Source organism: Poecilia reticulata, chromosome 3, assembly GCF_904066995.2.
Source record: "Poecilia reticulata chromosome 3, P_reticulata-male-v2, whole genome shotgun sequence".
NCBI classification, from domain to species: Eukaryota; Metazoa; Chordata; class Actinopteri; order Cyprinodontiformes; family Poeciliidae; genus Poecilia; species Poecilia reticulata.
In genome coordinates, this window is record NC_088832.1 from 6008327 (window position 1) to 6034177 (window position 25851).

At 40.6% G+C, this 25851-nt stretch overlaps 1 protein-coding gene across 2 annotated transcripts in view; it reads right to left on the reverse strand.

Moving 5' to 3' along the window:
• The window catches only part of adamts18 (ADAM metallopeptidase with thrombospondin type 1 motif, 18), a 67885-nt gene that overhangs the window by 10917 nt on the left and 31117 nt on the right, over nt 1-25851 (reverse strand). For both annotated transcript variants that reach the window (XM_008404874.3, XM_017304165.2), the window contains 11 exons: nt 22601-22706; nt 21579-21716; nt 21341-21494; nt 18750-18845; nt 17243-17391; nt 12366-12538; nt 11523-11653; nt 10266-10389; nt 9865-10109; nt 4668-4788; nt 3802-3928 (listed from right to left, as the gene is read on the reverse strand). In XM_008404874.3, coding sequence (XP_008403096.2) covers nt 3802-3928; nt 4668-4788; nt 9865-10109; nt 10266-10389; nt 11523-11653; nt 12366-12538; nt 17243-17391; nt 18750-18845; nt 21341-21494; nt 21579-21716; nt 22601-22706 — 1564 coding nt within the window. The remainder of the gene's footprint in view (nt 1-3801; nt 3929-4667; nt 4789-9864; nt 10110-10265; nt 10390-11522; nt 11654-12365; nt 12539-17242; nt 17392-18749; nt 18846-21340; nt 21495-21578; nt 21717-22600; nt 22707-25851) is intronic.

Here is a 25851-nt window from a genome sequence, read left to right on the forward strand (position 1 = left end):
CACACGGGCAAATTTCAACAAAATGAAAACTGTGACAATCTCATGCTAAAGAGAGGCAGAGGGAGGAGATGAGCCGACCAATCTGTCCACTTCGGAGACGACAAACTACCAAAGAGACCGTTCCTACACACTGCTGACCTGCTCCGGGGGAAGAAGAAAAATAAATTAAAAAACGCTTTCATTCCTCTTCAGATGGCAGAGGAAAATGAAGCAGCAGGACTGAACCGCACTTTGGACGCTAGCAGGCTGTGGACCACTGGGAGCCGAAAGCATCAGTTCGGGACTTTTGGCCTGAGGGCTGTTTGTTTCTCTTTCCCCCATCTGTTTCCCTGACTTATAAATAACAGTATATCATTGGAGAAAAGTGGCGGATGTGCCACTCCGCTTTGCTGCAAAACCAATACAGATGTAGCCATAATTTGTATATCTCAAATATCTCACGAAACTGATGTATATTTTAAGGTGGGGCCAGAAAGTGCGGTTCTGTGGAGCCAAATTCCTACTTTTGTTAGCAGTCGATTGCACATCTGCAGAACTGGTAGCACAAACGGGTGGAGCAGTTTGGATTGGTCTGAAACATTTCACAGATAATTCAACATTTGTGGGAAATGTTTTTTGTTTCTTTCGTAGATTTTTTTTTATTGAATTAATTTCAAGGGCTGTAATTAATTAATCACATTGTAATCAAAATGTGACTGAAATGTTCCACCCTTGTTAGCATAAATAAAATAAAAATACACAATTGTGTTAAAATGTTTAACACACTATAATCTATGTGAATAATTGATCGAAATTAACACATTAACGTCCCGGATCTGACTAAAGCAAATAACTCCCTTGAAAATTTTACTATTTGAGAATCTAAAGAATTCTAACTTTTCTAAAATAGTTAGATAAGTCATGTGATCATTGCCATCAATCTGTTTAGGAAAAATAAAATGCAGTAAATGTGGGTTTGGTTTATTTGGTCTCTATTTTGGCCAAATAAACCAAAGAAAGAAAATCACTAACAACATATATCTAAGTGTAGCGAGCCAGAATGATGGAGCTAATTTTCTAAAGAAAATAATTCTCCCTGCCTCCCTGTTTTAAGATAGAAATGCTGCTACACCACAGTTCAGCATTGTGTTGGTGTAAGAAGAAGCTAAAAGCGTGCCTGAAGCTACAGAGCTAATGGAGTGAAGGGAATCGGGGGTTGTGTTTGGGGGGGTTAACTTCTCCATGAGCAGACCGACTGGGCCCCGCAGGAATCCCTCTGTCTCTGCACAATGAAACATGGAGAGGGCTGTCAGCACTCGTGATACACTCCTTAGATATAAACAGGCATTCTTACAGTCTCCCCCTGTCACACACGCACACACACGCACGCACACACACACACACACACACACACACACACACACAGTTTGAGTGCATCCCATCTCATTGTCAGCTTCTCTTTTCTGCTGGGGCTGTTGAATGCGAGCCCATACATCCTGGAGATCTTAATGCAGTCTTTAGAGCTTTCATGCTGTTCACTCAACTCAACTTTCTTCCGGTGAAGCACGCATAAACCAGGCTGTTTCACACATAAAAAACTTCAGAAACAATTTCTACCCCTATATATAAGATAATTCATGGGTGTCAAGCTGCTACTCTTAGCTGAACTGACAATTCTTCTGACACCAAGGTTATTTTCTTCACCAAAAAAAGTTGGGAAGCTCAGGACCAACAACCAGGCCGTCTGATAGCTTTCACTGAGACAAGAGAAACTGTATGCTAAAGATTAGGAGCAGTTTCTTCTCAGGTAACTGATAGTTTGACTTGTTTAGCCCATAAACAAGTTTAACATGCATGGTAGCATGCTGTTAGCAGGGTGCCAGGGAGCCATGCTGTTAGCAGGGTACCATGCTAACAGCATGGCTCCCTGTTAGTATGGTACCTTGTCAACAAGACTACCCCTGGCATGGCTACTTGTTAGCATGTTCCTCTGTTAGCACGACTCCCTGTTAACATGTTTCCTGTTAGCAAAACTCTCTGCTAGCATGGCTTTCTGTTAGCATTACTCCCTGGTAGCATGGCTCTCTGTTAGCATTACTCCTTGCTAGCATGGCTCTCTGTTAGCATTATTCCTTGCTAGCATGGCTCTCTGTTAGCATTACTCCTTGGTAGCATGGCTAGCAGGGAACAGAGTTCCTCCTAGGATGCCAGGCTATATACTTACCTTGTGGTTAAACTCAAAATCTATTATTTAAGCCTCAAACATAAAGTGTGCATGTGAAGTTTTATTTTGCGCAGTGCAGTTGTGTTTGTGTCTATGTGTGTACTCTCTCTGACCCCTGCCTGTTCTTTTGGGGCAGTGCTGTAAATCAAGCTAGCTCCCTTCCCCAGCCAAAAGCCCTACAAGCTATAAGAGACAGAGAGAGAGAGCCCATTTATTCAACTCTTTACTCCAGTGCACTTTCACCCGGTGTGCTCCTATGAATTCTGTGTTTGGTCCTAATGCAGACTTTTAAAAATGCATACCTTGAAGTGCTCTGTCTAGACTACCAAGATGCAACTTGGATTGTATGCATGATTTCATGCTCAGAGAGCAACAATCAGTCTAACAAGGTTTAGATGACTTCTTCAAATCTGTTTATCTGGCTCCAGTTATATTATCTGTTCTATTAATTCTATTTTTTAAGTTATTTGCTGAAGCTTTTTTTAAGTTAAAAATAGCATTATTTAAATTTAAGCTCAAGATTATGTATTTATTTTTTGACAGAGAATCTGTGGAGAAATTAAGAAACTAGAGTGGAAAGCAGGCCTTCCAACCTCAGACTTGGAGCTAATTACCAGAGACATACGCAAAATGGTGGACAGAAATTACAAGATTTAATTGCCTTAATTGTTTCAAAACCAAATTAAAAAATTATTTATAAGAGGAGTTTTTCTTATTTTCTCATCAATCAAAGGTGCTGTCCTTTGTTTTCTCAGGCTGAAATTTAAGTTGAAACCAGAAGTTTGCAAAGACCGAATAAAAAGATGTTAGCTTCGCTTCCTTTGATTATATAATTGCACAATTTGACATTTCGAAAATAAAAATTTGCTTAATGAAAATACAACAACTTTTGGCGGTGCAAACCACAAAGACAGGAAGTAGTTGGAGTATCATGATGTTTTTTAATGACTTGCTGCAAGAACAAACTTATTCATATATGATTTTTAACTCCGTTTCTTATTTCTTATGAAAAAACACAAAAGCCAAATTGCGTTTTTTCAACATTAGCAAAATAATGACAAATTTTTGCGCACATTTGTAATGGAAATGCAGCTGCATATCTTTTTATCTCACTGCCTGAAGTTAAATCAGACCAAACTTTTCTCGTTTTAGGTCAAAATAACTACAACTCTAACTTCTAAGGTGTGTTATTTACTGTACATAAACTTTTGGTTTGAACTGTAAATAAAAGTCATCAAACAGCAACAACTGTCTTCCGCATTAACACAGAGAAAAGCAGGCATAGCAAATGCAGAGAGCTCCTGCGTGTGTCTTTGCGTGGGAAGAATGTTTCCTTTTATAAGGGGGGAAAAAAACAGGAGAAAAAGGAAAAATTACAGAGTGGGCCGAGGAATGAGACGAACACAGAGAGTGCAGAGTGGCGGCACACCGCAGCCAGCAGTGCGACCGCAGTGCATACGTGCGTCTGTGTGCGCACCTATAATAAAACGGTTCCACGGCTTCCTGAAAATTTGGCAACATTAGAGCCGCCGCCACAGAACCCACAAGCAAATAGAGGCAACAAGCGCCTCTGACCCACACGCAGTCTGAACACTTACTAGGCTGGACAGGGCTGCGTGTTGCAGAGATGGGAACCTAGAGCGGGCCTGGTGTGGGGGTTACACATGCTGGAGTTGGCCTGGGTGCGGTGGTCCTGCAGGCAGATGGCCTTGCTGGAGATGCGACCTGAAAAACGTGAGGAGGAAGTTTTGATACAGCAGACCTCTGGTGAGAAAAGTCAAGTAACTGAGGGAAAGCATTTAGCAAACTGTAGATAAAGTGTGACTCACTGATGGGACATTTCTAAAACGATGTACATAAGAAAGTTGTTAATCTTCTATTTAATTTGTTTAGCTGGAAAATTATTACATTTTCTATCATTATGCAATGAATTACACACTGCATAATGATATGCGTGATGAAATGTGTTTTACATTTTGTGACAAGCACAAACTTTAATTGAGATTCTCTGTGATAGACCAAAACAACATGTTAGGAAAAACTGAAGTATTAGAGCCTTAGATTTTTCTAAGTGTTGGTTCTAATTCTCAATCGGGCTTAAATCTCCCCTTTGACTGGTCCATTCTAACATATGAATATACTTTGATGTAAAATTTCCCGTGTCCATAACCCACTAACAGGTTTTCCTACCTTAGAACCTGTAAGCTAACCTAATACTGCTCATATAAGTTGCAGGATTTCATGCACAAACCTATTTAGATGGAATTTGATACAGTATGGAATCTTACAGAACTGTTTAAAATAAATGTTCAATCCAGACCGTTTGAATAGAAAACTTGGCTTCTGAATCGAGAATCGTTTCTGAATTAAAGCGAGACCTTAAAAAAAAATCGAAATTCAATCGAATCGCTTGACATTGAAAGATTTGCATCTCTGTTATGAGGTGATGTAGAATCAGCCTTACCTCCAGCACACGGAGCAGAGCAGTCAGAGCGAACCACACCCCAGCTGTACTCAGGTTTCCTCTCAGTGCGGGGCAGAGTGTACTCCCAAACCACCCCGGGGTTCTTTCCCTGAAGAAGGATCTGTCAGGCAAGAAAACACTCAGAAAGGTTTCAGGAGAAATAAAACACAGTTCTCTTATAAACTAAAACCCACATCTTAGTACAACTTTACCAGGTCCTTGAACCCCAAAATCCACCATTCTATCATATAACCCATTAGAAGAGACTAACGACCAACGGGTCACGTGTCTTGAAAACATGACTCAGGAAACATTGCAGAACATTACTCCACCTCCAACTCCAGCATAGATTAACAGAAGAAGGAAAGCAGACATGCCTACCATTAAACCAAGGACATATTTATTTGCGATACTTTTTATTGTCAAGGTCAACTTCCTCTTACATTCAAGTGATAAATAAAAGACTACCAGTATGTACCAGACCTTTAACATCGGACAGCTTTCAGTTATATCTGCAGAACCAATTAACTTACAATCACTGGAGCTGTACACTGAAACTAGTCCTGAGGCGCTTCCACCTACTCAGGTCAACCATCTTGACCCTCTGGCTAGCTGCCAGACAGAGGGTCAAGTGAGAATTGTTAATCTGCTGTGAAAGAAGAAGCTTTCATTAAACCAGCTCCATGTTTCTGCAAGGAAAACACACACTCTGGAAGAGCTTGTGGCAGGAAGCAGTGTTCAATGTGATGTTACTCAGTTGTATGCAAACGTGGGCTTTTAGCAGCAACAGTAATTGCTTTTTTTTTTTTTTACATACAGATACAGATGATTTGAGATAAATAAACAAAATACACAGTATTAAAAACATTTTAAAAATTGGCTCAGAAGAAGACAGTTCTTACAACTACCTAGCTAACTCATGGCATTCATAGTTCTTCTGATGAAACTAGCTAGCTAGTTGTTGACGTCTACCTAGATAACTAGCTAGCTTTCAGTATTCTTCATCAGTGCTTCTATTTCCGCATTACTTGCTGCACTGGTATCACACATTTAATCAGTGAACCAAGTTCATATCTAAAACACATTTGAGTGTTTAAGTTTTTTAAATGTGAGGCAAACAAGATATTTTCACATCTTTAATGTGAAAATATTAAAGATGCTCAGGTGGTGTCCACATGAGCACTCAAAGAGCCACGTCAAACTTTATCAACCATTGCTTGGTGTATTTAATCTAAATGATCATATAACAATTCAAAAAGATCGAACAGATAACGTTGTTTGGAATGGGCGCTAGAAAAAGCCTCCTCTATAATCTGAAGTCGTTTAGCAGGTTAGATTTGCATGTCGCATAAAACAACACCACTTGGGACACAGTAGATAGATCATAGGGGACAATTCCTACAAAATGACTATATGGCTAAGATGACAGCACAATACATATAAAACAATCAAGAAACTAAAAAAAAAAAAAATCGTCTTTAAAGAATTAAAAATTGCACTGCCTGTGTAAAATTAGAGAGGATGTAATGCTGGTGTTAATCTGACTGCATAGCAACAGCAGATCACAGTGGCGTGATTTTCACAACTCCGACAACCTCACACATCGCCGAGACACACGAGATGAAGATGAATTACAATCTGTCGGGTGCAGACATCAGGCTGACTAAGTTGTGTTCTGGACTGGCATGACCTTGCCCTGCCAAACCACAAGAATTTCAATTTCACGAGGGAATAATCCCGCTTAGCGTCCACCGAAACGTCCAGAGGCAGCCATATGTTACACGACGGCAGCGGCTAATTCCTCCTTGTCTCGTGTACCACCCCAATAAACCCCCATCACTACCTCCCCCCCACACTCCTCCGCCAGCTGAGCAGATGTGAGCACCTTGTCACAGCTTACACTCACACTCCACAACATGTGCTTTTTCCTTCAGTGTTTCACACTGAATAAGGAACTGTGAGTGATCCGCACTTACATCCTCCCTCACCGTCCTTGTTTTTTTTTTTTTTTCTTTTAAATGTCACAGCATCAGTATGGCAGAATGTGTGAAGCAGATGAAGATTTGCATTAGGAAGAACTCTTAACTTCCCAGCCAAAGACCTTGTTCTCTGACCTTAACTCATCACATCCAAAAAGCAAAAAGTTCAATTGCAGAATTCTTAATCTTTTAATCTTGTTCTCCGTCCGTCCCGTCTGTCCGTTCTTATCTCTGTTTCAACCTCTGTCTCCTTTTTGTAATTACTGGATGTACTAATGCAGATTATGCTTACATCATCTGCATGATCTCCGGGTGCTACGCTGTATAGATACTCGATTGAGACTCACACATAAAAAAAATAATGTATAACGGTTTTCTTTTTTATTTTTGCCTTACTTCAAATGTATATGAATAGTTTCCACATATGCATATTGTAACACATAAATATGTTTTGATCTAAAACCATGTGTCAAATCAGGCTCACCTCAGCTTGTTGTGTGGCCCCTCAATACACCAGAGGGACACAATATAACAATTGTGTGCCTAGATAATATTTCATTAATTAAATCAAAGTATTTTTTTAACGTATGCTGCCAAATTACATCCAGGATCGTGGAAATTGACGCTAAATCAAGAGATCCTCATGTTTTTTTTTCACGCCAATTTTGAGTTTATTGCAAATTTTTCGCAAAATTGTCAAAAACATCAAGTTTAAGCGATGCTAACTCCCACCTGCAGGTGGCAGTGTTTCATACCTCTACTAAACTGCTGCCTTACTTGATGTCATGGTATATACAGTATGTGATCGAAATGATGATTAACAAAATAAGGTTTAAGTAATAATAATAATGAAAAAGAAGTTTCCATCCATCTCAAATATATGTGTTTTTGTTGATCTTTCAATTAAGATTAAAATAAAATCTATTTTGCTGATTGTTGTAACACGAATATGAATACTTTTGTAAGGCATCATAAGCCCGGATGTGCCAAGTCTGATGTAACATCACTTTCTAAAGTATGATGGGTATTTTAACAATATGTAATGTAAAGTATTTTTCCCCATCTTAGCTGACTCTTTCAGAGGTTATGTCGCCATGCTCCTGCATCCTCACAGTTAGCTTGTCAGTTACAGTGCCGCCATCCAGGAAGCGCGTGCCGTCTTCCAGCCGTTCTCCGCCTCATACTTAACACCACTGAAGTCTCCAGTGTCGATTGGAAGAATTTCAGTAACGGCTCAACTGTTCACACAGCTGTTTCACTTTAATCCCTGCCTAAGAGATAGATGTTAGCATGTAGCCTTAGAACCTAATTAGCATGTTAGCTTTCACCAGTCTGAAGGTCTGTTAAGCTCACAGTGGCAGAATATAATGTATTACTTATTTCAGTACTGGTGACTGTAATATATTTTTGTAATTTATAGCACTTTGTTTCTGAAATGTGCTATACAGTAAACTTAACTTGACTTACAGGTGAGTGGACTGTTACCAATATTGACTGAACTGAACTTCTCTTAAAAAAGAAATCTGGACTAAACCTTTAAATATTTTATTTAAATTAATGCTGTCACTGGGGCAATTTATTGTCCGGCAAAATTTGCGATCATGACAGACCTAGTGGCAATAATAAACAATCCAGCACCTTACAGCCATGGTACTCACATATTGTAATGTGAGCACCATTGCTCACATAATAAATATTTATTATTTGTGGAATAAAAATTTGTGGAATAAAACATTTATTCCACAAATATTTTATTTGTGGAATAAAAATTTTATTCCACAAATATTTTTAATGGAATAATACTTCTAGTTTTCTGTTTTTGGACAACTATTGCTTCCAGTATGATATTGCGGTATATTCATAATAATTAGCAGTATGGTTGACATTGCCTATGAAACCTGGCATTGTTTTCTAGTGGCCTTTATTTGAAAGTAGTTTGACAGGTAAACGGTTATGAGAGAGGGGGAAGACATGCAGCAAATGTCACCAGGCCAGGAATCGAACCTGCAACCACCGGCATGAGGACTAAGGCCTCAATATATGGGTTGTGCTTTGCCCCTGTGCCACCACAGCACCCTGAAACCTGGCATTGTTGAGGTGGAAATAAACTTTGGGTAAAGAGTTTGAAATCTCAATAAGGGTCACCAAGGACAATGCTACACTTTTCAAACAGCAACTCACCCTAAGCCACAGACCAAACTCTCTTCACCAAAATAGCAACATTAGCACTCGGATGTTTCAAGACAGACAAACAAGTGACCGCTAAGGCATGTTAGAAATAAATATAACTCACGGCGGCCAGTCATTCCAGCTCTAACCGCACCATGTCGGTAGCCCAAGGGACAAAGTGCAGACCAGTTTTTACATGAATATCACCTCACTGTCTGCTCTTCAGCTGGTTTCCACTTCTGTTTTCATGGCCAGGGCTCAGGGGTCAAGAGAAAATAGATACTTCTGCTGACAAAGTTATGCAGAGGAACTTCCCCCACAACCCCGCGCCGTTCGCTCAAACCTCTGCATGACTCGGCCACTTGTGGAACGTCGGTTTTGTCGTCTAGGGAATGCGCTTGTCCAGCGTCGTAATAGGCTGTTTTAGGACAGGTACAGACAAGTGCTCCTCACCAAGCTCTAGTTTGTAACAAACCACTGACTCCAAATGTGAATGAAGGAAGAAAAAAAATAAATAAAAAGCTCATAAATCATCGGGTGTGCTGTGGAGAACATCTCACTCCAGGCAACCATCTGATTTTACACTTTTCATCCCTGCTTGGACAGGGCAGTTGACTTAAGGACTTTACTCGCTCCATTAGCTACATGCCTTCAACAAAGCACAGGAGGTCGGTGGCCAGAGGGGACGTATCTATGGTTTTGTGTGAACAAGAACATGAACCTGAAGTAGTGATTGTGTTAACACTGGAGCTGGCAGTACTACGGGACAATCCTGCATTAAAAACATTAATCCCTGCCCTGAGAGATTAATCTTTATAAAATTTAATTATTGGCAAAACCTCTAAATTAAGCACAAAAAGTAGAGAAATTTGAATTTGATTATGTCTTTATTGTAAAATACTTCTTGTTAAATATATCAATCTTATATAACTGAGTGGGGTGGTGGGGTAGGGGGTAGACCAGCCAAAGCTAAAGCCAAACTTATTCCTACCTCAAAGCCACATCACGCCCAGAGTTAAAACAGAGCTACAGTAGCAGCGGTGACTTACTTCAAACACCAGAGTCTCGTTAGTGGGACCGACGGCATACAGGCTCTCCGGTTTGTTGAAAGAGCGCTGGTAGTCGAACACGGTCCCACCGAAGTAAAACCTCCCTGGCCAGTCCACGGTCCAATCCCCAGTCAGGTAGTACTTTTTCTTGAGGGAACGTACAGCCAGGTAGCTGGTGGACACTTCCATTTCCTGAACGTGAATGCCCCTAGCTCCAGCCGGCACTGTCACCATAGAGTAATACTCTGGGAACAAAGACAGGAAACACACTTAAGGTTCAATAGCAAAAAGAAAATTAAAGACAGCCTTTTAGTCCATGCAAGTCTTTCTCTCTTATTCGCTAATACTTGGTGTATGACTACCAGCGGCAAGAGAAAAACCACAACTTTAGTGGAGCTTACCGTTAGCCCGGTGCTGCAGGGTGTACTGGCCCTTAAAGAACTTGCAAGAGGAGTTGTCTCCCTTACAGACCCCACAGGCATCCAGGGAGGCCTTGGAGCCCAGGAGACGGTCACAACCCACAGCCTGAAAAGGGCATTTCGCTCCATTATACAGGTTTCTGGGTCAAACATTCACTAAAGCAGCTCTCAAAAACGTACAGACAGCTGCTAAAACCAAAGGATTTTTGGGAGGGGGGGAGAATGAAATCACAAATATGTGTGATAGATATTATGTGCAACTGAACGAAAAAAAAAAAAAACAGGAAACTAGTTGCTTGCCCCTTTTAACTCAATTCCAGCCTTCAGTCTCCCTGGGGAGGAGTATATATATATATATATATATATATATATATATATATATATATATATATATATATAGCCATACAGTAGCTGCGCTGATACAGAGAGCGAGAAAAACGTGGTTTTGAGTTGTACTTTAACGGTTTCTCCCTTTGCTGTTAAGCACAGCACGAAATTAATAATATCTACCTGTCTAAGTTTGATTGAGATAACGGAATTATTCTGCGGCGCGGCTAAGCATCACGTTAAAGAATAGTCTTTTTGCCCTCCAGCATTGTACGCGTGCGCGAAATTTCCTTATGTAAACAATAACATGCAGGGGTCTAGATTTGTAAATCCGATTATAATTAAGTCGGTGCCTCACCAGCTATGAACCTCACTGATATATATATATATGTGTGTGTGTGTGTGTGTGTGTTGGGGAGGGTTTCCCTTCTAAAAGATTTGTTCATTCGTAACTAAAATTGAACAGGACATGTCACAGAGACATGTGCAACAGATTTTGAAATATATACTTCCCATACTGTACTTTTAGAACTACTATATATAAACATAATTTTGGATAACAGGTAGACATTTTTTTATCTAACCTGAAATGAGTCCACAGGGCCAATCAGTGATGGCCCTTATGGGAATTGTGAGAACCATCACTAATACCCTGAAGGAAGGACAAGCCCCTCCTTCTGCCATGCCCTCGACCAATCAAAATGTGCATACAAGTAGTAGCAAACTTGTTCAGGGCACAACATGACAGATAAGATGTATTATATTTTCTAGTTCTTGAGGATCTTACCCCTTTCTAATACCGCCCTGGGCAACCACCCATATAGCCCATAATAAACACTGTAAATGGGGTCAGTTCAACCTGTATCCGACCCTATGCAGAAAAACCCCCCAAAAAACATTAAACCAAGTTACCTCACACACTCCGTCAATGCAGACACCTTCTCTATGGTCAGAGCAGGAGGTGCCATCTTTCACCTTGCTGGACATGGCAAAGAAAAAGTCAAAGTCTTCTGCAATGCAGTACAGTTTACAGATGTCCTCTTCTGCAGGGAAGAGAAAGAACATGTAAATGCACTAAAGTTCTTCTAAGACCTGGTGAGTTTTGCTGTTGCAGAATCTGAGCAGCTTTTCCAGGGGACTAAAATGGAAATGACAGAAACACTTTGTGCAACTCTGGTGGGCTCATTGGTTTATTTAAAAAAAAATTCAGATCAGTTATCAGACAGAGGCCTCTACAGCCGCCTCTGATTAAAACAAATGATGGTGAAGGTGACTTGGCCCAGCGTCCTATTAAGCATTTCAGAATCTGTTCCTCTCCACATGGTCCCCTCCATTCATCAACAGTTTAAAACCGGCCTGGGATGACAGCCAACACGCTGTTCTTCCTAACCGCACACACACACTCTCTCTCTCTCTCTCTTTCTCTCTCTCTCTCTCTCTCTCTCCTTTCTCTGTGTAACAAAGCTGGCCTGCAGGCTTCCTTTTTTTAAATCCTTCCCCTTGTTTGAGTGTACAGGTGGCTACATGTTTCCCATGCACATTACCCATAGCTATAGTTTCCTGCAGCTTTGTGGCTCTGATCATTGAGACAGTAGAGTTTGGCATTACAAGGAGTAAACACTTTAGAAAAGAGATTTGGACCAACAGAGGAACACAGAACATAAAAGAGTAGGCCCTGGGCTTTGTAGAACTCTCTGTACATTCAAGGTAAAAGAACAATACAAGTGCATGTCATTCCTCAACAGACCACCTTACCGTCCACTTTGGTGTAAGGTTTCCACTTGTAGTACCAGCCCCTGAAGGGTTTACTGTTGTACTCGGCACACTGCTGGGCCCGGAAGTCCAAGGCTTTGGCAGGGCAGGGTCTGGTGTTACACAGCTGGTTGAGACGAGTCGAGCCTGGGCAAAATTTACCATTGTTCTGGGGCCTGGGTTGGGGATACAAGTTTTATTAACAATGCATTTCTGGCAGTCTGCCAATGGCCATTAATGAAGAGCTAACTCAACTTGAATCAAAATGATTGGGTTACAGAAAAGAGAGGATGTTACTGACAACTCAGGAATATATGCTAAATAAATGGTTTTGGTATTGCTTTTGGAATCTACTAAAATATGGTTTGTAACAATGAATAAAAATGTGATTGTCAAGAACATTAAGAAAATTAATACTTGGGAGTATTGAATATTCTCACTTGTGGACATACGGTATACGTCTACACAATCGTATAGTCTGTTAGGAAACGGTTAACCTTTTTTACTTTAAACCTCTGGAGTTTCAATCTTAAAATTGTTCTGACTCAAGCATGTGAATGCAGTAATTCAGAAGTTGTTTACTTAATTCATCAGCGGTTGATAAAAAAAGAAAGAGAAAAATTTTCATCTGAAGTATCGTAGCAATGCATACCAGCTCTTTTTATCTGAAAAATCACCACTTGTTAGACAAATGGCAGGAGCCTTTTGTCTGAAAACACCAGGATGCCATGTCTGACTTCCCAGGCCCTCTTCAGTCCTGCTAGGCATTCTCAAACAACCACCAACAGAGAAAATTGAGTTTTCTTGTTTACTAAAGTGGATTGCACATGCACATAAACACCCACACAGCCTGGGGAACCGCACTGTGTCCAATAAAAAGTAACTGCTTGTAAAAAAATATTTAGGACAAGAAAGAGAAGCCCTTTTAATTTTCTGAAATATCTGTGTCTACAGCAACGGGAAGCACACATTCAGGATGACAGCGTATGTTTTTTTTCCCTCCAACTCAGCTGCTTATTGGATCCATTTAGAGCTGGACTCGATCACAGAAGGTCTTTGCTGCCAACGGTGATGGAGATGCTGAAAGGTTTGGAAGCATGGGCGATACCTGCTCTGCGCCGATCTTCCTCCCTTTAGTGAGACGGGAGATTTGGCCCTGGTTTTCATAGTTCTGATCCTATTAAGACTCAGCCGCACACAAACACAAACCATATGGTAAGGTGCTTACTGCTGGCTAGTGGGGGACTCCCCCGTATACGCCATCAGTCAAGTCCTCCTAATTAGAGCGCTCAATTGATCAGAAAGGAGCGTTAGATCCTCCTTCCTGATTCCAGACTCTTGTTTTGCCAAACTTCTTGGATCTTCTCTCTTCCTTATCCTCTTTGCCTTCAACAAGTTTTCAAGTGTGCAAACCTCATGACCCCAAAAGGGTGCTTAGATGTCCCAGTAGCCTGGTAAATCTGCCCGGCGACAGAAGCGGAAACCCCTGTAGGTCAAGGGTCATCGTGTCTGCTCTTGCACTCTCTGTGACTCACCTGCTCCCTCCCGGTCCCTCTCAGGATTTTCCACTTCTTACACATGCTAATACATCCACATTCCATGGCCCCAAAACAGCAAAGAGCTTTAGAAGACGACTGGGAAGCTCCACTAAAGCAGGGTCCAAGTAAGAGTCGTCATGTGCCACTGCTAAAAGGAGGTGTTGACAAAATGTGTTCCCGACAAAGCTGGGTCAAATTCATGAACCTGCTAATCTCCCAGGTTTGTTTACGAGAGATAAATTGACAGTGTTTGACCTGAAAGGTGGTCTTTGGGCATAGAAATTAAAATACAGCACTTCAGAAAGTGGCATATTTTACAGTGACAGTTTATCACGCACAACTGTCCATTCTGTAATTTATTTTATATGGATTTCATGTAATAGACAACAGAAAAATGTCCGTATTTGTGAAGATGAAGGTATTGTAAACGGTTTTCCAATTTTCAGTGCAAATTAATCTTCGTCATAGTTGTTGGTTGTTGGTGTTGGTTAAAATGTTTAACCCTTGTGTGTGCGAGGACTGAGGCAAACGTAGTGGACTGTGGCAAATGATACAAGTTTTACGTGTGTGGGGTCGGTTGGACCCCATTTCTAAACACAAGGGTTAATCTTATTCTCATCTGACCAAGAACCTTCTTTCAGATGTTTGCTGTGCACCTTACACGTCTTTTGGTGAACTGCCACCGTCTACAAGTGAAGGACCTTTAAAACATCTGCTAAAATGCCAAACAAACCTTAAGAGCAGATGACAGGATGTCAAAAGAAGTGTCTAAAATTTGTAAAATGCCATCACAGGACAAATAGCGGGTTCTGCTATGTCGGTATGACATCGCATGCAGGTATAATCAGAAAGTCACGGCACACATCAAACGACACAAGAGGAAACCTCTATGAAAAAGACGAGTATCAGACTGACCAGAGAGAGCATGGACAAAAACCAGGACTTATACAACAATGTTCTTTGGACAAAATATTTTCTGGACAACAGAACAGAGGACATCTTTGACATTAATCAAATCCATTGTTTCAGGACCACATACCAAGTGTGAAGCATTGAGCTGGCAGATGATAGCAATACAGAATTCGCCGTGGATTTTACATGGGAGCTGGACCCAAAACATACCAGTAAATCAACCAATGATTGGCTGAAAAAGAATTGGTCCTGGAATGGAGACAGAGCCCAGATCTGTACTGAAAAAACGCCTAAAACATCTCACAGCTGTCAGAGTGAGAAATGGGACAAAACCTTCGACAAAGCGAAGTCAGAGACTGGTAGGTGGCTAAAGGAAAGGAACCTCGTATTTAATGGGGTGTCCTATTTTTTTCCATGACTATTTTATCATGGTTTTAAACCACCAGAGCTTTTACAATGATATCATGACTTGGCCTCATTGGATTTTACGTTTACCCTTCACCATCGTCCGTCCACCAACTTGTCCTGCTGATCCCAGAACTCACAGTTTAGCAGCTGCAGTCAGCAGGCTCTCCTGCGGAGTTCCGTTTAACGCCACAGGAATGATAAATGGACTTGACAGCTAACCCGGTTTAGAAGGCTTTGTGGCCCTTTTTCGGTCTGCCAGTCACGGTGTATAATGTGTATCATATGAGAAGCAGCCAGCCTCGGAAAGCGTCTTTGATCCTTCACGGGGATTAGGAGACGAGTCGGCTGAGATGGACAGAATAGCCCCATCAGTCTGTCGGCCCCAGCGGTAAAGAGAACCAAAGAGAAAGATGTAGTAGAAAGCCTGTACATTACTAGGCATTGTGTTAAAATGGACAAAATTAGGAAATCCGAATTTATGGGAACCTGAATTGAAACAGCTCACATCATCTTGGCAAATCAAAAATATCAAAATGTGGTAAAAGCCACTCACTGGGTAAGATAAAAATAAGTGGAAGAATACAGCGGTAGGCACGGTTAACTAAAAAGTTAGCTGCTAAAATGTTAACCCTAAAGCACTAATCATAAATATTAGTTTGTCTAACACTAAAACACTGCACCAGGAAAGACTTTAAAAGATTAAAACTATCAAGCAATGTAATTTTAGTTTTATAGTTTACAAGTTCTATGAAGGCATTAGATATTGTACTTATGATTATTACTTGTACTGTATGTGTTTTTCGTGTCTGTGTTTCTTGTTTTTAATGAAAAAAAGAGAGTAACATGAATATAGCCATTTGGCTACATGAAGAATGCTGAACAGTTGATAACCAAAACGTCAAACTTTATTGAACTGAGAGTTTACAAAATAGTCAAGAAAATTTGCACTCTAGAATTTCTCTGGAAAAATTTGCCTAGTTGATCCTAAGTGCACTAAACGTTTATGAAGTTAGCGAGAATGCTAAAGCGCTACGGGAAAAAATAGCTCTGCTATTAGCTCATTAGCGCTGGAAAAACAGCATCATTTTCATGTAGTCTGCAATAAAAAATACATCTCCCCTTAATCTTCATTCAGTCTGACTGAGTTTGAACTGTTTTGCAGACAAAAATGAGCAAATGAGAATGGACAACATTTTCTTGTACGTCAAGAAACCTGCAACTGTAATTGCAGCAAAACGGTGGTTCTACAAAGTATTGACAAATGCACACCATGTGTTTCAGATTATAAGTTGTAAAAAGATCGGAACCGTGTATCCTTTCTTACATCTGCTAAGCATAGCTATGCTAATTTGTCTTGCTCTTTCCCTATAAAATCCCAACAAAATACATCAGGGGTTTATAGCATAAAGTATTTTAACTAATGTGAGTCTTGGTTGTTATAAAATACCCACAAATAGAACTCATTAGGAGCGCAATCTATCTAGTACTTTTTCGTGATTGTCACTCTGTTTGACCCCGAGACAAAGATCTGAAACATCGCATAAATCTAGATGCGTACTCTGTACCAACAAGGTACTGCACATCTGTTGTGCAACACAACATTAAAGCTAACAATGCCCTTTGTTCTTGTAACGACGCTCACAGAGCTCTTGGCTAACAGGGAGACATACTTTCTCAGATCCGACCTGGACTTGTACTTGCGAGTGAACAAGTTCTCAGAAAGTCTCCTGATGGAACGCTTCTTTTTTTCTGAAGTCAGCGTTCCATCAGGAGACTTTCTGAGAGTCAGATCTTCAGTCTGGACTTTCAGGTGTTCATAAAAGGAACGCTTTAGTGACAAAAGGGGCTTGAGCAATGACTTTCTGGTACAACTGCGAGTCAGATTTTTCCTGTCAGCTGTGTGACAGGATGAATTATTTCCTCATCTGTTTGGCAACCTAATCGGCTTCGGAGCAGTGAAAGTGGATGTGATTAACTGCTTCATAATCAAACAGGACCGTCTGGGTGCGTGTGCGTACGAACCTGGGGTTGGTGCAGGATCGTTCTCTGAACATGACGCCTCCTCCGCAGGTTCTGGAGCAGTCCGACCACTGGGACCAGGCTGACCACTGGCCGTGGATGGCCCTGGGGCCGTGCTCGCCGTATTTCACACACTGACCCCTCCGACACCACTGGAAGAAAAAGACCAGAGGAACAGAATGGAGAAGAGGACAGAAATAGCTCATACTTATCGGCGCTCGGGTGTCTCGTCTGGGTTTCAGGAGTTGGACAAATGCCCAGCACTACACCTGGACACCCAGGCCCCTCTTTTTAATTTTTTTTTGCAGCAACAGCCAAAACATGCACAACACACATCCATTGTGCATGACTCCCCAGCTGACCGAAGCCAAGAGCCACTCTCACACATCACCACCTTTCTACTTGTCAAAATATCGACTTACTACACTTGAAATAAGGTCGGGCTTAGTGTTTACAATACCCTGAACGCTTTTTCACATGTTGTCACGTTACAACCGCAAACTTCAGCGTACGGTCTGGTGCTTGAGCGGCGCGTGATTGTAAAGTAGATGGGAAGTGATACGGTAAGGTAGGGATGCAGCGAGGATATAAAATGGCAGAGCATGTGCAGACTCTGTTGGACATGAAGAGAGTTTGCCTGGAAGAGCCTCATAACACCAAAATTTAAAAGCAATCAGCTCAAAAACACAACAGAACTGTTGGAGAAGATGTGGATATCAAGTGATATCTTGAGTAATGTTTTGAAGTTCCAGTAAGACCAGAAGTATTTTCGGAGGGTATTATTCAAGAAAGTGATGAACGCTTAGTAAAAATGCTGCTGATGGCAGCAAAGAAAGTAATACTGAAAATCTGAAGGAAAGTGGAAACACCATCAAGGAACCTATGGACTTCAATAGTGGTCGAAATGTCTAGGATGGAGAAACTGACATACAGATTGAAACTTTCAGAATTACAAATGGATAGAAAATGGGCAAAATAGGACATTTAAATAGAAAAATAGTTGATGTAAATGTTGTTACCAAGCAAGTTGTTGAATGTGTTGTTTATCTTCTGTATTAAAATTAAGTAAAATCAAGAAAGAATTTACAAAAAAAGAAAGTTACAAAAAAATAAGTAGCAATGCACCAATCCACTTTTTTCACTTCCGATACCGATATCTGAGGTTTAGTATCGACTGATACCGATCTGATACAGAAGAACAGAACTGAATTGACTTAAGACGTTTCTTTCATTAGAGCGTGATCATCGTACAAAAAATAACAAAACAAAACGTTATTTTCTTTTTAAGGACTTAAGTTTGATGAACAGGCCGAGTTAAGATGCCATTTTTTAACTAAATGTTTGCTCTCTTTTAGCCCTACTTGCAACCTGGTAATTATCTAACAGGTTAGATTATAACATGCAATGTCACTAACATGCAACTTGTCAGAATTACTAAAGTTCTGACAAAAATGTTAGAAGATTTTTGCTAGAAATGTCTAAAAGTGATCCTTCACAAGTGGATGCTCACCATGTCCGGACCACAGGTGGTCCCCTCTGCAGCCGGCATGAACTTGGTCTCACACCGATGTCCCACTCTGTGACACCAAAGAGACTTGCAGATGTCCTGTTGAACAAAAAAAAAATTTGACATTTATTCCAAAATAAGACATAGCTGGCTGCAGTCTTTAATCTTAGATCTGATATTAATATCTGTATTGGCCCCAATATTGAAAAAAAGTTCTAAATTGGGTTTTGGTGACAGTGTGCCCAGACCATAAGAATGAATCTATTCAGTCTAATTCTATTCTTTGTGCTCTGAGCGATGTCAGGCTTTATTAATTATTCAACATTATATCTAGAAGTCCTTTGCACTTTCTGAACCATTTGAAAGAAATTTTGTTGCAGTCTATTTTTTACAGCCTATTGATTTTGTACATTTCAGTTTCTTTATCATTTATTTTTATAGTGTTTGACCAAGCTTGATAAGCTAATGGTGTAATTAAGTGTGCTGTACTGGTGCATAATTATCAGATACATTCGTAATTCAGTACATTTTTGTCTGTGTTTAAAAAAATTTATTCAGTGCAGTTTTTCTGTATTGGATTGGTATCAGCCGATATTAAACCTCAGATGTAGACATTGGTATCGGAAGTGAAAGAAGTGGATCGGTGCTTCCCTGTTTAATGTCACCTACTTTTATTGTTCCCCAACCAGAACACAAACACACCAAACCCTGTCAACAGGCCCCCCACCACCTACACCAGGCATCTCCACAAAGACTCGGTGTCAAACCAAATCAATGTACGTTTTTAATGAAGAGCGACTATAATTGCATGTGTCATCTGACCCGACAAAACAAAGGCAGGGTGAGCGCAGGAGAAGATCTGGGGTCGAAAGACAGGCGACAGTCGCTGGCGGTTCGCCCGGCTGCGACAGAGGAACAATCCGGGAAGGAGTGACGGGACCAAAATAGACCTGCTTGTTTGATTCTTTGTCCTCACGCGGTTCGGCTCGGCTGACATCAAGCAGCTGGGTGACGGCAAAACCAACACAGGACAGGAAACGGGGGTGCCCCAAATCCAGCTTTAATAAGGTTCTGCCACCCACCGTCTCATACGCGTCTAAGAAAGGCCGACGGCAGGAGACGCGGCGACGATCAGGGGACGACATGAACGTGTGCTAATCTCCAGATGGACGGTTTAGTGGAGTCAACTTCCCAGCAACGCAGCAAGAGGAATGCTTGTTTTCCAATTTGCATGTGAATGAACGACGTTCAATGCACTTTGATTGTAAAGGCTTATGTCAAAGCGGCGATCGTGGGCGAGGGGCGGCGGTTGCGTGAGCGGGCAATGTTTGTAATGTGGGCTCAAAGGTGGGAGGTTTCCAGATCATGATAAATAATAGGGTTCCAGTTTGGAGCGCTATAGAGCTGCAGAGCAGACAGTTTAAGCTCCTGTATGATCACAGGTTGCTGTTTCTCATTACAGCAGGGTCTAGTGGACCTTCGAGTTGGACAAAGAGACACATGAATAGGAAATCAGAATGAAAACAGCACTAATCCGCCTCTATAGGTTATTTTCCCTACAGCTCACAGAGGGCCGCTTTAATTAGCCGTGGTTTAAAGCTCAGAGTTGACATCAGGGCTTCCAAAGACTTCAGGTTGTAAAAATGACGGATGAATCTTCAGGAGTCCTCGAATGATTATATGGATCACAGATCTGGATATTTTAGTAAAAGTTCAGAGCTAAGGTCCCGAGTAAAAGTGTTCATACTTTTCCAGGATTTTTGCAAACGTTTTTGCAAATAAAATTCTGTGATTTTGTGGAGCTACTTTAAAAAATTTGCAAGAAATTTTACGAATTTAGCAAAGTTTGTAATTTTGCCCCTTTTGAACGACAATAAATGTGACTTTTTGTTACTGGCCAAATCGATCACGGACTGGGAGTTAACAGTCACTTAAACCATTTCACCATTTTTATGGAAAACTTACAATGAACTCAAAAACTCAAAAGTGCGAAAAACTGCTGGGATCTGTTGATTTTCCGCATATAGGTTGCAGGAATCCCCATGATTGAGGAAGGGTTGAATACAAATTCAAGCCACACTTTTGCACGATATATTGACATTAACATACATATCAGTCTGCTAAATAAAATTGGGCCGATATTAACAACCAATGGTTTACTTCCACCTTGACGCTGTTTGAGGGAAAGAGGTGTGTGTTGGTAATGTGGTTTTTGTTCAATCATGTGACGGTGGTTTTGTGCCAAACTGGTAGGTAATAAATATATATACAATATTGGTAAATATCAGTTATTGGCCATAACGGCTATGTTAGAATTGCATATTAGTATCGGCAACAATTGTTCATATCGGTGCATCCCTACTTTTCAGATTTTTAGTCAAACACGTTGGAAACTTCATGTCACTTTCCTTCAGCTTTACAATTGTACACCAATTAAATCCTAATCATATATATTACATTTTTAGTTGTAGCACAACAAGAACTGCATGCTTTGCTTTCACAAAAGTGTGCAAGCAGTGAAAATGACTGTAACTAATTACCTTTTCCCTCCCGAGTGTTAAAAAAAGAGAAAAAATAAAGCACTGAGATACTACCTTTACAAAATCAAGGCCACATAGCTTGGCCTGGGATCCGAACTGCCACTTGCACTGCGTATCTGCGTTATACAGCTGGCCGGGAAGCTGCTCGGGATACTTGTACTGACCGATCTGTTTGGGTTCGTCTCCGAGGCAGGATGCCTGGGCTGTTCTGGTGAGCAGATGGCACACGAGCAACATCAGAAATATGAAAAAAGCAACAGCGGCGAAGTTAAACTGAAGTCGTAGAGCCTACCCAAGGAAGCGGCTGAGGTACTGCCGACTGCAGGTGGACCAGGAGAAGACCCCGTTATTCCCAGCCAAAGTGGGAGACATGATGTTGCCCTCTGTCTTACGACAAGGGTTCCCTTCCCCGTCATGGATCATCCCAAAACTACAAACAGAAAAAAATTAAGTTGAGCTCTGACTAGGAAAATACAGTTACATACATAAACATTCTGACATTTTATTTTCTCCACACAGCAAAATTAAATATCTGTTCTCAAGTAATGTTATGCCTTTAGAGGACATTTGTTTCTGTAAATATGCCCATTTAATACTGATTCCCTCAATTCATTACCAGCACAGGTCCAGTTTTGTCTTTCTTAAAGGAGCAGTGTTACGTGTTTTCCAGTCACATAGTGCCATTTTATAGCACAATGAAGTAACCGTCAGTTGTTATAATATATCAAATATGACTTAAAATATATTTCACTTTGTAATTTAACACCTTGAAATTGGGCCTCCGTCTCTTTAAGAAACTCCCACTCTTTCTGAAACTCCGCCTTCAGGAAGTCATCACAACATGACTCCTCTATTAACACTTTAGCAACATTTTTACCAGTGTTGGACTGAGAAGCAGCTGGTATAATGAGCTCAGCAGATGTGCAGTACCACCAGGTGTTTGCTAATTGCTGCTGACTAGTCTGAAGGAGCTGAATGGGTGATTTGATGGGGAGGACTGGAAGCCTGGAAATTGCAGCTCTGCGGAGGAGCTCCAACCTTGAAGGAGGAGCTAGGTCCATTCAGGCGCTTTGATGAATGGTTGCCTTGGGAATGAAAGGATTTCTCAAACATGCATCAAAGAATCGAGGCAACACTCCAGGTATGAGTTTGAAGAGGGAATAACATTATAACATGATGTAAAGCTCAAAATAGTTGATTTTACATAATACTGCCCCTTTAAGATGTATTTTAACAGCCTCACAAATGCAGAATGATTTACATCTAAAACAAGAGTTAATTAAATTCATTGTGACATTTTTTTTAAAAACATACTTGTGTCCAGACTCGTGAGCGATAGTGAAAGCCAGGCCCAGCCCTGTATCCTCGTTGATGGTGCAGCTCCTGTACTTACTGCACATGCCGCTAATAGGGGCGAAACCTTCCAAGACGAAGAGAAAAAACAAAAAAAATTATCAAAGGTCAAGTGCTGGTATCATCAGATGATTTAACACCAAATATTTCACTACATCAAGTCTCCATTGTGAAACATAAGAATTTCTCAACTTTCTCTTCATAGTTTTTTCGGCACATTCTGTTGGGACAGGTTTGGCAGGCAGAAACCGTTTGTCAAATATGTACGGCGCTGCCTATAGGAAGGGGAATTTTACACGAGCGTCCAGGTGCAGCCTCACAAGTCAGAACCAATTTATTTAGTGTTGTTCTTTAGACTGTGAATGTCGATCAGTAAAGAACCACGGCTGCTTTTTGGATCCGACATCAGCCTCTCCGTTTTCTGAATCTCGCTGTATCCTGTTCCTTGATGAGAACAATCTGAGCAGGAGTAGGACTGACAGCTTTAGGGGAAAAAAATCCTAGTTGTGGGTTTAACTTTCAACAGGCTAGCCCAGATACTTGGTATTGGTCCCTTTTGTTTTCATCTTTTACTTTTCCTAGGAATAGTTTCTTCCAAAGGTACAAAGTATTAAACAATATGTAGAGCAATAAACCCAACTTGATGGTTGTGGATCGTCCCGTGGAATTCAGATTAAAGGTGTCCAGATGAGAGCATCATTACAATAAATTTTTCCCTGACTAAAGTCAACTCTGATTACCTGTTGGTCTAATCAGGATTTTTGCAGGTTTTGCCAAAACAAATTTAAGGCTTTTTAAGACCTTTTAGATACCATTATGAAAAAAATTAAGTCCTCTGATTAAGGTATTTAAGACCAACTTACATGTGTCTTTCAATTAATTCAAGACTGTTGAGGCCTTAGTTTTACAGAAATAAATTTAAGTCTTTTTAAGACATTTTAAAGACCCTAATTAAATAAAATGCAAGACCTTCATCACAACAGAGAGGTACAAATAATGCAGGGGACTAAAACGGTGAAGTTTCTGGAATCTTTTAATGGCTCTTGTCAGCAGCTTTGTGTTTCTCTCATGGCTAGCTACCTAGCAAGTATTAGCAGCTTGTTACCGATAGCCTTAACTGCCTTGAGTCACAGAAGACAGTGAGTGAAGATATCTGGAGCAATTCAAACTTTTGTCTGATAGAAAAGACCTAAGAAAAAAAAAGCTACATAGAATATATGAGACTAAATTAGGTTTGCCATGACCAAATTTAAGACCCGTGATTGACGTATTTAAGGCCAATTTACATTTTCTTGAATTAATTTAAGACATGTTAAGGTCTTAATTTAAGAGACATGAATTTAAGACTTCTTAAGGATGCACGGACACCCTGCTTTTGTCTGCATCAACCTAGCAAGACATGTTGCCACAATTTGCGTGGTCAGTATTGAACATGTTAGTCCCCTTTCATGTGCTTGCGTATATAAAAATCATTTTCACAAGTCTAAGTCGAATCTTAGATCTTTTGGCCCGAGATACGTCTCAAATGTCAAATAATGTTTCCCAACTGATGAATGTAGCTGTTGTAGAACTGATGAGTGCCTGCAGTGACAATTTGCTGCATCTTAGGTTCCCAAAGAAGCCCTTCCTACCACCAACTATGTATCTGCAACAATGTTCAAAGAAAAAAAAAACATTATATTGGGATTTTTTACAGCGATAAACAATAAATCAATTAATTGCACGATAAATTAAACCTATCGACCTCATTTTAATTATCGTCTTTATTGTCTCTTCCTGCCTTTTTTTCTTTCTGTTGATGACACTGAATGAAAAAAGGTTCTTCGGTGCTCTCCACTGACCCTCCTTCCTCATTTCCTTAGTGTAATGCCCAGCGCACACTACACGTGTTGTCGGCCCATTTTCAAAACCTCAGAGACCACACATTAGCTGACAGAAATCCTAGGTATAACGGTTCGATCGGGTTCGTCGTGCCGTGTGGTGTCCAGCCACAAGGTCACAAAATAATGGCTACAAGTCCAGTTAACTAATTTTAAAACCAGGCATTAATCAATGCTTTACTAGAATCTACCTGATGCATGTGGCTAGAGTCAGCGTAAAGTCCTGACTGAATAAAAATTATTATAAACTATTTATGTCACGTTAACAAAGAACAGCTGAAAAGTTACCGGGTTTATCAACTGTGGTAGCAATTTGGCTCCAACTCCTCCCCTTGTTATTTCTATATTCTTTGCACGAAATGTTGAACAAATATTAATGTTGTTTCCACATGTCATCTCCAATGTCCGCTGGACTTCGGGTCAGCTGTTTGGGATTCCCCTCCGTATTTTCCCCTCAGAAAGCGCGAGGAGAATCCGCTCTTTCTGATTGGCTACCTGTCACATTCAGCGTTAAACTCCCAGCGTTAAACCCCTGATTTAGATCGGAGCGGCCACGACAATCTACCGTAACACACCACACACTACAGGATGATCAGCTACGAAATCACCAGCAAAAATCCTAGATCGGCCAACGTTCTAAGATTGTCATAAGGGGAAAATTGGGGCAAAAAATCGTGTAGTGTGAACTACTGCGTTAGGTAGTCGAATGTGCCCATCTTCTCTATTTAAATCTAGTGATTACTGAAGGGCAATATAGTATACAGACTTCATAATCTGCACTCTTTTTGGTTTAATGCAGTATTTATTTCCACTTTGGCTTTATGTTGCTTAGTTTTTATTCAAGTACGTTTTTTGTTAATGGAGCCTGAGAATACATTTTATTTTTGCTTTTGGTTGTTTTGTTTATTTAGTTTATCGGTTCCAATGTTATGTGTTCTTTTGAAAATAAAGTGTATCTATCTAAGGCAGGAAATCGCATGCATTATTAGTCATTCCATTAAATCAGTGTCAAAAGGTCTTGAAACAATATCGTTCATCGCATTAATTTTTTAGGCAATTAATCGCTCAGATTTTTGTTAGCATATATATATATATATATATATATTAGAGATGTGCCAATCAATTGGCCACCGATCATAATCGGCTAATTTCACCCGGATTAGCATGACGGTCAGAAAGCTAAACAAATAACCCGCAAAATTATTTAAGTCTTCGAGCTGCACTGTAAGACGCTGGTTCTGCTCTCGCTGTTGAACCACTGCTATGCGCTACAGGTAGTAATATTTCACAGACGGAGCGCCGCTTCTGCTCCACCTGGTAGTGACTCTCACA